Source organism: Sinocyclocheilus grahami, unplaced genomic scaffold (genome assembly GCF_001515645.1).
Source record: "Sinocyclocheilus grahami isolate Dianchi unplaced genomic scaffold, SAMN03320097.WGS_v1.1 scaffold418.1, whole genome shotgun sequence".
Taxonomy (NCBI): domain Eukaryota; kingdom Metazoa; phylum Chordata; class Actinopteri; order Cypriniformes; family Cyprinidae; genus Sinocyclocheilus; species Sinocyclocheilus grahami.
The window spans coordinates 112,276-125,312 of record NW_015505597.1 but is presented as its reverse complement, the minus strand read 5'-3'; the positions used below and the strand labels follow the sequence as shown (position 1 = coordinate 125,312).

Here is a 13,037-nt window from a genome sequence, read left to right as displayed (position 1 = left end):
CGAGTGAGTAAAGTCGTTTTTTTTTTTATCTGATGGCATTTTCTTATGATTATAGCTGGTCGCAATGGTAACTTTAGAACCCACTGATTTGAAATCGTATTTAAAATTATGCAATAGTTTAGCATCGAAATCGTTGTTTTACTGATTGTTTATCGCCCATTCATCCTGTGTTTACTCAAGTGTTCCTACGAACACCAGTTATAATATAAGAAAGCTGGCATGGACTAATAACTTTGTAACACTGCACACTTAATTAACTAAAACAACCTTTAATCATAAGAAAATGCCATCAGATAAAAAAACGACTTTACTCACTCGTTGAGTGTGGTTTTCATCCTCCGTGCTGAAATCTCTCCGCTGTGTGTGTTCGAAATCTCCCTTAGGTGCTGATAGCTGTTTTTAATGCCTGATCAAAAGTTACTGCGAACCTGATAGCCTACTACTACTACTAACAACAACAACAGAACACATTACATAATTGTTGTTATTAAATGAAATATCTGGACATTTAACACTTATTTGCTAACATTACAGATTGATCTGAATAAGACAGCAACTTTGGTGTATAAGACAGCAGGCTAACCGGGTAGCTGTATTTTGTGCGAACGATATAAATCATAATGTGATTTTGTAGAAATTGTAATCAGGTGCTAAAAAAAAAATAGTACCCATTAAAATGTCTTTACATCAAGGACATGATCATGGAGCACTGCACAGTGCAAGCGCAGCGTTGAGTTTCTTGAGTCTGTTCAGTAAAGAGCGTTTGATTGGTGGATTAAAAGCTCACCGCGATTGGCTGAACGGAACATCCTCCAAAAAAAGATATTTATTCATCTTAACCTGCCAGGAAGGTCTCAAAAATACCACACACAAATTCAAAGCAGTCCACGCACATATGACGATTTGCAAATGCAGATTCAACGATCCATAAATACATGTAACATCATTCATAAATCTCCATATTTATACAGTATGCAACATACTTTTTATTTATTTGGATAGATATTCAAATATACAATACAATGCATAATTATATACAACAATTAATCCAGATCCTAGATAAAAAAGTACAAGCTCAGTCTTACTTGGCTAATCCTTATTGAGTGGGGTGGTGAACATCTGTCAACTGCTGCCACGTAAACCGATTACCAGCAATCGGTTGCATCGGTGGCCAAGATTCTAATTAGTATTTGTGAGCATTGCATTAGCATAATGTAATGACTTGCAGCTAAAGTAGTAATGGTTGTATATTTATATTCATTTAGAGTATAAAGGTGTGAAGGAATGAGACAGTCGGGATGTACTAGCTGGTGTGTTATTTATGGAATGTTAAAACACTGCTGTCAAATTCTTAATATGGTATGCTGTTTGAATATCCCCCTAATCAGAGCATACATTATGAAGGGGGGAAAAGCTGTTTTTGAGTGAGTCACATGTCATTAGTGTGCAGTATTGTGTAGATCTGTGTCCGGATATACTGACTTTATCTTCCTTATATCAGTGAAATATGTGATATGTGACACAGAAGTGAATAGTATATGAATGAATGAATGATATCACTTTTCCACCGGGCCAGAGGGAACCAGGCTGCAATCCGGTGCCCAGATCTTTGTTCCGACCCAGCCCCAAAAACTTGCAAACAAGGGATGAGCTTCCACTATGGACTGAAGTTTGTAAGGCGCCATTTTTAAAAGCCATTGGAGTTCAGGTAAATGAACACCATTAACAACAACAATTAAATGTTTCTGTTCAGCAGTGGTTGGCAGAAGAGATCTACGCTCTCCTTCCGCAAGAGATAATATGCAATTCCAGTCACATGTTGGTGACGTAAAGGATTCTTCTCCCTGCCATTGGAAACGCGTGTTGGTTCTGAACGAGTGCCACTCTTGGCCGAGCACCAGCTCCGGCTCCGGCAGCAGCCCAGTGGAAAAGCGGATTTGGACACGGTTTATGCATGAATGCGTTAAATTCCTCTGTTCATGCTTGTACCTTGTTCAGCTGCATTGTAAGATGTCATTATAGACCTGGTGTGCTTCCGGAGGGCCACAGTCCAGCAGAGTTTGACCAACTGAACCAGCTAATCAAGTTCTTCAGAGTCACTAGAAAGTTCCAGGCAGAAGTTCCAAGTGTGTTGGAGCTGGTTGAGCTAAACTCTGCAGAACATTGGCCCTCCAGAAACAGGTTTGGACAACCCTGTTATAGACAGAGCAGAAGCGAAATTGATCCCTTTTTCACCACACTGACTCTTAGTTGTTTTTTTGTTTTTTTTTGAGAAACTGTATTGACATCATATTTGGTTAACATTTCTTGTAAACGCAGAGCTTTAATGATAAAAAGAATGCATATACAGGACAGAAAATAAAATTATTTTCATCAACACCCATATTGACCCAAATAAACAATCACTTAGGCCTACGTGGTAATGATTTTGATAAAGAATACTTTTGAGTATAGGTATGAGATAAAGTTGTGTCCAAACTGTCCTAAAGCATAGGTCAAAGATTTTCAGTCAACTAATCTAAGTGACTCATAATTTATCACTCTTGTCGAGTGCAACGGACAATACAGCTTCTCTTCAGCATTTCACAGTTAAGTGTTTTGCCTAGAGACACAGTAGTGATACAGGAACAGTAATATTTGACCTCTAAATGATCAGCCCTGATTCATTCAAGGTCCTCTGTAAGCCTACAGGAATTATATACATAATATATAATTATATACATACACAATAATTATTTTAATATAACCAAAAATGTTTGACAGCAACACACCTACTGTAAGTGCAGAATTATTTGTAGGCTCAACACATACAATGATTGATAGTTCATTCATAAATCTAGAGCTTAAGGACTATTCTAAGGTTTAAAACTGTTAAGACAGACAGGAGCTTTGAAATCGCATTAGATGCTACTTGACACATTAACAATAACTGTAAAACTAATCTTACTGTAAGACTAGAATCAGATTAGAGTGCTTTAATGGGGTCATGAATTGAGAATAACATTCCAATCAAAAACAGCTTTTAGTGAAACAAAGCTGCCAAAAATTATGCATTTATATTACATAATAGATTTGACTACATAAACTCAAGACTGCCTGCAGAGACACAGATCAATGCCTATTTATATGCCCACTTGGTGCATGTTAGTGAAGGGAGAGATACTGTATAACAGGATAACTTGGAATAAAAATAGATTTAGTTGCCTGCTCAATCTAACGGCACATGTTTTCCAAATGTTGTCTTCATAATAAATAAATTTAGTCCTTTCACTGTGCTGACTCTGTACATAATATAAATGAATGTTTCATAATTATCTGTATTATTTCTGAACCAATTCATTTTTGCAAGGAGCAGTGACTTGCTGTATGATTCCTGTGATTTTGAACAAATGTGAGATCATGAACTGTCACTTTATTATAGCTAAGTGAGTTCACATTATTACTAGCTAAGTACCTCCACATTGGAAATACATGACTCTGCCTACACAGCTGCAAAAGTGCAAACTCATACCTATAATCATAGATGAGCATGTATTTTCTTGTATGTCTTTTCATAATGTATGATTCCTGTGATTTTGAACAAATGTGAGATCATGAACTGTCACTTTATTATAGCTAAGTGAGTTCACATTATTACTAGCTAAGTACCTCCACATTGGAAATACATGACTCTGCCTACACAGCTGCAAAAGTGCAAACTCATACCTATACATATTTCTCTGCAGTTTCCAGGTGAAAATAATTCTAGGAAGTAAAACACCAATTACTTTTGTTCATTTTCATAGAAATTATAATTACAGGGCAGATTGCTGATGAATATGTGCTTATTTTTGCAAGGTTCCTTGCACAAAACTGCACATGCTATAACACTTTTATCATCGTGCATGATTTGTAGACTAACAAATTTGAACATTTATAAAATCCAGTAAATATGTACAGCTTTTCTGAAGTTGTAAGCTTGCTCGGTAGTTCACCTGGTTCAGCATTGTGTTGCACTTGGGTATAAGGATGATCAGAAGAAATGGACAGCCCCTGAGTTAAATATATGAGTGTCACAGCAAAGGGTCTGAATACTTAGGACCATGTGATATTTCAGTTTTTCTTTTTTAATAAATCTGCAAAAATGTCAACAATTCTGTGTTTTTCTGTCAATATGGGGTGCTGTGTGTACATTAATGAGGAAAAAAATTAACTTAAATGATTTTAGCAAATGGCTGCAATATAACAAAGAGTGAAAAATTTAAGGGGGTCTGAATACTTTCCGTACCCACTGTAAGTTCAGTGAAACACGAGTCACGTTAAAAGAGCTCAAAGGGTTGTAAAAGAAAGGTATAGGTGGTATGTTAATACTAGGCGATAGAGCATTAACATTTTAGTGCCACTCAACAGACATTTAATTTCTGGACTGCCGTGATATGTACAACAAAAAATTGAATAACATGTAAACTTTTTTGGATACAATTAAACATGCTATCTCATGCTACATTTTAAACTGCTGTGAAGCGTGCTACAAGCAACACAATATTCATTTGCAACCATTTTGTATCCACAGGCACATTTTTTATTAACACTGTTTAATAAACTCGCATCTGGCTCTTATGGACATGTTATCTGAAAAGTGCAGCGAAATGCACTCAGAAATGTAGGCCATCATGTAATTCCAATCAGCCTGGGTTGACATTGCCTGAAAGATTATTTCCCCCTAACAAAATTCTATTATACAAATGATGTAGCACAGCAATATACCTGAAGATACCATATCGGTTGTTTGCTGTAAGAGTTATAACATGTTTGTACCTACAATTTATTGTTCAACTTAATTATAAAAGATGTCAAATGAATTTAAAATCCACTTGGCTCAAAAATCTGAGAATGTTTGTATTTCCGTGTGTTACTCAAAAGGAAGAGAGAAATTGAGAGGGTTAACAGATTATTTGCAATTAAATGAAATGGGTATTCTATAGTATCCATTCAGTTAGAATTGCATCAACCCATTCATCTTTTGGATTGTATTGCTGTCCTCCCATTCAACACCTAGTTAAACCTGTGGCTCTACCATCATCATTACACACTAAAGTGCATGAATTGTTATTTGCTGAGTGCCCCACAGGGAAACGGTAAACCATAATGAAATGTAACCTGCCAGTGACACCAAGATCATCCAATCAACTCACCCTGAACATGACTGAGGCAGAACACTATCACAGCTAACACAATACAGACAAAACTGTAATTCTAATTTAGCACCCGAAGGCATCCGACAAAATAAAAGGTTTTAGAAACATATCAGATTTGAAAAAGGTTGAGAGGTCACAAAACCATCTATTCAGGCATTCTGTCTGTATCTGATTCAGACCCTTTAAAGCTCCCAGCATTAAAACATTAGTCTAGCGGCCTTTTAGCTATGCAAATTTTGACCTTGCAATTAACAGTGAGATACATAATAAAAAATAAATCTACCCAGAATAATAGCAGCTTCTCTATTCTCATAATAATTCTCATAACAATAATAAAAACAAAATAATGAATTGTATTCTGTTTCACACAAAATCATCATATGTTTAATACATGCATAACATGTCTAGTTGCACAAATAACAGGTCATGCTGTGTGGTTTAGTTTGCTAGCACAGTGTTTACTCACTTTAGAGATAAGTTCTCTCTTTCACCAGTAATATGACATGTTAGATATAACAATCATTGAAAGAATTTATAATAATCATTGATATTTTATTACATGTGTGGGTCAAACCTGTAACTTAAAAACAATGTATTAACCCAAAAATGAAGTCTGCCATTATTTATGAGTTATGAAAGAGACATCCCAATCAGATCAGTTTTAAAAGGACAAACTTATTGTATGCCCCAAAAGCTCATCCTAAAGCATGTGCTTCATTGAATCAATGCCCAATTTCTATGTTTAAGAGCTGGGAAAGGAAAAATGACTTCATGTAATCAGTACTTAATGAACTGTCCCATACAAATCCAGCATAAGGTAAGATAAGTGACACTTTGCTCTTGCAATTAGCAGTTCTACCAAAAATGGCTTTGGGTGCAGTGGTTGAGATGCTGACTGGAAGAGCTGGCAGAAAGATCACACATGCTGCAGAGATTCTAGCACAGTTCTGTGTAAGAGCCTTTCCACCCTGGCGCCCAAAGGGGCAAAAATCTGTTCTTTCACAGTTAGTATGCTAACACCTCACAGAGCAGGACAGAGTTACACCTTTTTTCTATATCAGAAATCAGCAAGCCTCATCCGTTGTGAATGCATTCACATTACGCTTAGGACTATGAAGTTAAGTAAAAAAAAAACTAATATTGTTTCAATTAACATACCATTTATCAAAGCAAAATCACATCACAACCAAATCTATGCATTTAATATCTATCTATCTATCTATATATCACTGTTATTGTTGTTGTTGTTATTAAACATTGTTAAACATTCTTTTCAAACTACTTTTTACTCAGTAATAATAATTTACACATTAGAAATGTATTACTTTAATTTCCACAAGTCCATATGATATGCATAAAACTGCTAGGGAAGCATATTAATGTCTTTCTCATGGCACTGCCAAACTACAGTTTGCCAAAATATCTCTCAGTCCTGTGCCTGAGGCATTCCAGATGTTAGAGAATCCGAATACACAGCTTTTAAGACTCTCTCTACCCAGGACCAAAAGGCATAGCATGAAAGGAAGTGAAAGAAATCGAGACAGTGTGAGAAATAAGGAGTAGAAACAGCATTTGGCAATTGAGGGAGTCATGTATGGTTCTATTTGAGTAATCTAAGGCAGTAAGGAACATTTGCACTGAATGCAAGAAATGGACACTGAAAACCGAACATTCATTGACTTTTTATAATGATATTAAGGGTTACTGTTCATATAAAGTTTGACCTTTTATACAGAATTTAAAATACATGCTATTACTGCATGCCATTCACAGAAATTGGCTTTTACTGAAAGGTCATATTTGCTTGTTTACGCATGCATTTGAACTAAGGAGGGAGCCAGTTAGCTTCCTGAATTTTCTAAACAAGCAATCTGATTGCTAATGAAATCTGACAGCATGGGTAACATGGTTCACAACAAGGAAAATGAGGAGAGATTAAAACAAAATGAATACAGGCAAATTTGCCTTTGATTTATGGAATTTGGAAATGCCTAAATAAGGAACATTATACCAAGTGAAGGTCAGTCTCTAATATTTACAGGTATATTCTAAAATGTACAGTTATATTTAGTCAGAAAACAGACATCGTCGTTTTCTGAGGACAATCCCTGTTTTTGATGTCTTCAGAAATGTTTACTATGTTCCCAAAGTGAAATGCTGTGAGATTTATTTTTATATAATTATTTTCTCTGTTTATTTCAGTTTGGGTCATTTGTTTTATGATTCATTTTATAATTCAGTTTTGATATAAATGTGATTTAAATGTTCACTATATGGATGTTGAGTGACATGGTGATGCATGTGCAGAGGAGAAGCGCAGCAATGTGATGTTGGCACAGAAGAGTTATCTCTGAGAATAAAAGTTACTGTCACTGTTAAAGTTCTGTTTTTCCAGTGTATGAGACTGGATGTTTACCATCTTTTCCTCAAAAATATTTTAATAACGCATTTGTCATTGAACTAAATGTTTTCATTTCAGAAATCTGGTCACCTTAAGTAAGACTGATACCGCCTTAATATCAATATCCATGAAAAGCAATTATCAACACACCCATAGACCCACACGCCTTTCAAATATATCAATATGCCAACGAGCATTCAAATTATAAACCACAAAAATCATCTATGACTTAATAATCATACATAACCTGACTCATAGACACATATGCATAATAACAAGCAATTGGCAAGGATCCTTCTCAACAGACAAGGCAAACTTCAACAGTTGCCGCACAGGGTAAAGCTCACAGCTCTTGGAAGCACATAGCAAGACAGATGGGAGAGCACTGACCTGCCATACTAGGGGCTCCACATGGTCGACTGTAGAGGAGAGGCAGACACTGAGGACGACAGTATGAGAGGACGCGGTGAGCACGCTGGCTATGATGGCATCTCTCATGGAGAAGGGGAGCATGGTATATACCACAAAGATGATGAACAAGAAGAAAGACACCTAGAATCAGAGTAAACAAAACAAGAGACAGTATAACATTATGACAGATTATTTTGGTTATTTCAGGTGTTAGTTGTCTAAGCAAAAACGTTCAATTGTGTTCTCAGTTTTGTCTTGTTGGGGAAGGTTGTAACATGTTTTATTCATGAGCCAATCACCACATTGGTTGGCCAAAATAATGGTTTAAAATGTTGTTTTATTTTCTGCCAAATTTTGTTGAAAAATTTGACTGAAAAAAACCCTCTGTCACAACTTTAACTATACTGGTCATCTGTGAGTGACGTCACCTCCCAATATAAACACGCTCCAAATTATAATCCCGCCCCTGATATTGATTGACAGGTTTCTGTGTTGACATCAGAAATTAAAATGCAAAAGGAATTGCGATTCCATTTGAGTAATGGCAGGTTACATGCCATTAATGTTGCCATTAATGTGGTAATTAATGTTGATATTTAAATATGACAGGCTCATAACTCGTAAGACATGGGAAATACAGTTGCAAATGAACTTTGCTTTTTCATTTGAAATTTGGCCGTCACTGTGTGTTCGCAAAAGTGAAAACGCAAACAGTAATGCAAGATTTGCAGTTGCGTTTGGATTATGTCACAATTTATGTGTCCACATGTGGAAAACACAATTGAAAATACAATTTGCAATTCCTTTTGAAAATTTCCCTGAATATTCTTCCATACTCCATTTTTTTTTTTCTTTGATTGGTTGAAAGTCAATGTAAATTTAAAACATATACTCCACAACCATGTAATGTTCACCTGATATTGTTGTTTTAAACCCAGATATAGTAACATTTCTGAAAATAATAATGAGAATAACAACCATTTTCCCAACTTAAAATAAAAAATACTGCATGCTATCATTGTCTTGTCTTCTATGTGCAACACCATACATACTGACATATAAGTGATTAAATACCCTATAGATTAAACTACTGGTTTGAAGTTATATTTCAGAGTGTATAATATAATATAAAGTTTCAGAGTTTGGCCCTGTCCCAAATGGCACCCTAAACCAGGCCTTCCTCTGATGCCTTGTCCAAATACTCACACTTGCGGTCTTTGCACTTGACCACTTGAACACTTATATGACGTATTTCCTGTATTTGGCCCAAGTGTTCAAGTGAGGATGAAGACCACAAGTGTGTGTTGAACTTTTCATTACCTGATGGTTTCATTACCGGATGATACACTTGTAGTGTTGTAAAAATGCAAGTGTTTACATAGCTTAATTTTAATTTTAAATACTTAGCATTTTAAAATCAACTTCTAAATGTCTGTTCAGTAGTCCCTATAACATGACATCATTTTAATTTGTGGTGCATCTAATTAAGTGATTAAAAGCAGTTGCAAATGTTGTACAAAATAAATATCACCACTACTCATCTTTGCACCAGTAAAACGTAAAAACACTGTTTTCTACCAAATTATATGTAATATCTAATTATTGTATTAATATTTAACTTAAATTGGAAAGGTTTCCGTGACCTCTCGCGAGATCTCGGCAAAAGGTCTCACGATTTATTTCCAGAACATGATGCATGATGGGATACACTAAGCCTCGAATAGCGCTCCGGAGCAGTATTCGAGATAGTGTGGATCTAGTGTGCGTTAAGGGCACTGCGCTTTACCGTTTTTAAGACCAGGGACAGTCTTGTGCACTTACTTCCTGTCGCGCGCACGTGCTCTCAAGTGGCCAAGACTGCAAGTATGGACAAGGCATGAGTCTGCACTTTCGTGATGTAATGCCGCTTTGACTGTCGGGTAGAAGTCTGCTGCAGAGCTCGCACCAGTGTGGGCTCGGCAGAAGTGTGGATCGAGGGCGCATAATGGCTGCAAAGGGGGCGCCCGCGAGCACCCTTCTGAATGCTAAAATCACAAATGGGACACCCTACGGTCATACGGTCAGTAAGACCGCAAGTGCACATGAAGTGTTCCATTTGGGACAGGGCATGAAGTGTGACAAATGGGACACCATACGTTCTCATCACTAAACATGCTGATTGGTTGAGTTCAGGCAGCATTGTATTTCAACCACCATTTATTCGGATAATTTTTCTAAATATTACTGTTATACTATTGTGTCATGAAATGTAGTTTTAAAAGTATTTCAGGCGAGAATGTAGTTGTTTAAAACTCAAATCTGCGGTTTATTTATAAAGACAGCGCCTATTGAAAAATGTGTTTCGCCGATTTCGGAGACGTGAGCTCCACGCGATCACCGGGCACTCAGTGCTCATGTATCCCGACGAGAGCAGCCTCAACTCGGCTAGTCCTTCTGACATTTGCCGCTGGCTCTGATGTCTCTTAAGTGGTTTAACATAAGCTATAATTCATTTTGGGTAAATCTAACAGGTAATCATCGGTCTTTATTCTATTAATCTATTAATATGTTAAAATGGAAATAAAAGAGGCTATACTGTTTAATATAATATTTTGTTTCATTGTAATGTAGGCTATATACAGTACATTTCCCTGAAATTCCAGCGGCTATTAAATATAAACAAAATGAAGCAGTGGTGTTTATCATATTTTGTCTTTTTGTAAATACAGTGAGGACAATTGCAGTAGCCAAGGCGAGCTGACTGACGTTATCAAGTACGCTGCTGTTTGCAGAATTACTTTCTTACTTTCTTAAGCTCAAATAGCATTACAAAATCTTATTTTTCAGCCTAGACCAGCCAATGTGTATGTGCAGTCTTAAGTGCACGATTTGGTTCACAACTACAAACACAAACAAGAAGTGTTAAAAAAAACTACAAACATGTGCGCGACCAACAGTTAAGTAGAAAGGTTTAGATTAAGGGGTTTTTACTAATAATCAGCATTTAACCTGGTAAAACAAGATTAATTTAACGTTACCCGTGATATTTTCATCTGCAACAACAATGAGAAATTTTCTAAACGTCCATTTGGCCAACTTTTAAATGCATTAGGCCTATTATGCAAAACAAACGTGAGTTATTCACATGAAGAACCACGGTTGCTAGATCAATGTGCTACTTCTTTTCTCTCTGACACAGAAGGAAGTTAAGTAAATTAAATGTGGAAGATGTTAACTGTGACAATATGATTGACATGCCTGTATACAGTGACATGATGTTCATAACTATGCTTCAGAGCGTCCATTAAATATGCAATTGAATGGCGCTATAGTATGTCCTTCACATACTTTAAGGATGTAGTATAAGTAGGCAAATTGGGATGCAGCATGTTTCTATAGCATCTGGAGCTTCTAATGGCAGAAGCAGTGATGTGATGACTTTACCAATTAGCAACTGGCTCTTTAATTTAGACGGTGGGACTATTTCATCATATTGCGCATTGCACTTACTCCTATTCATAACTTAAGTGATATGAGTATTTTGATATGCATCATTGTACATAAAAAGTCTTTATTTAAGATCAGTGTGAGTCTATTAGTTAATTGATTTCATAATCATTGCGTACAATGTGTTTTCACTATGTTAGTTGTGATGAAAATATTCGTGATGACAGAATTTGTGTCGTAATAAGGAGATGATTAATGTGTTCAGTAGACATGACTGTTCAGCTACAGCGCAGTGCTGCAACCTTTAATGCAATCAGGGCCGGATTATGATGTAGTGGTACCTGCAGGCCACTTGTAGATTTCGTAAGGCGGTGTAAACCTATGAGCTCAACTATATTGCTTACTCACGAACCAATTCAAGTTTATTTGCATATCGCTTTTCGCGATACAAATCATTGCAAATTGTCAAATTGATGTACATATGGCAGAAATGTATGGTAAAATTCAGTTAATGATCAAACAGACGATGAACACTACTAACAGCAATAATTAAATGTTGCAATCAAACTTATAGCAAAATTTGGTAGTTTATGTTTTTTCATGGTTGGCATCATCTGAGGTCCTCTGAGGGGTTTGCATCATCTCTTCTCAGGTGTTCAGTCATCTCAGGTCTTTGTAAGGGCTGGATCCAATTACATATTCTATGATATCATGACATCAAGCACCACTAAATGAAGATTACTTTATTGACCAACAAAGTAAAAATAATAGAAAATATGGACTGAAAATACAGACATTGTCAACTGTTATTAGATGGCATGGATGTGTTAAAACCTTACCTCTCTAGTGCTGTGCATTTTTGGTTCAGTGATATGGACTATGATTTCAGTGTTTGTTTTTTTCTGGTGGTGTAACATCATACCATATTCAAAACATCACAGTCAAGCAACATGAGCCATTGCTCTATGTGCCCATGTAAGACCTCTCTGATTTCATTCATAACTGAGAATTATTCCTACTCACTGCGTCTCTTTCCTCTTAGTTATTAGAAAGACATCACTGAGGTAAGACAAAACAATCAAACAAACAACCACAACAAAAAAACATAAATAAATGTATTGCATATTAATTGTCTTTGTAGTGCCTGAGCAGATCGCTTTAATTTTAAAAGTAACTGAATCTTATATTGATAATGAAAATATCTTTAATGTAATAAATTTTTACCATTTATATAACAAGTTTCATTGGGATGTTTTCTTTCTTCATACAGATCCGACCATTCCAATCTTAAAAATGTCTATAGCGTTATCTTTGCATCAGAGTGTTTTAGATTACTCAAATGGAACCAGGAACTATTTTACACTTTGCACAGATCAGCCTGCAGTCTCTCTGTTCTGGTCAGGTCTCTGTGCATTTTGTGTTTTTCTGGGTCTCCCTGCCAGTGTCACTGTACTTCGGGAACTTTGTCAAAGACATCGACAAAACATCTCTACTAATGACTTCTTTGTGTTTAATCTGACCATCGTTGATCTTGTTTTCCTAACCGTTTTGCCTTTCGGTGTCTATAACTACATGCTTTTGCACAACACAGAATTCGAATGTTTTAATAATTTCACATATTC

General features: G+C 36.1%; 1 protein-coding gene across 1 annotated transcript in view; it reads right to left on the bottom strand.

The window, feature by feature from the left end:
• The window catches only part of adcy2a (adenylate cyclase 2a), a 141,759-nt gene that overhangs the window by 45,975 nt on the left and 82,747 nt on the right, over nt 1-13,037 (bottom strand). The window contains exon 3 of the mRNA XM_016232739.1: nt 7,969-8,130. Coding sequence (XP_016088225.1) covers nt 7,969-8,130 — 162 coding nt within the window. The remainder of the gene's footprint in view (nt 1-7,968; nt 8,131-13,037) is intronic.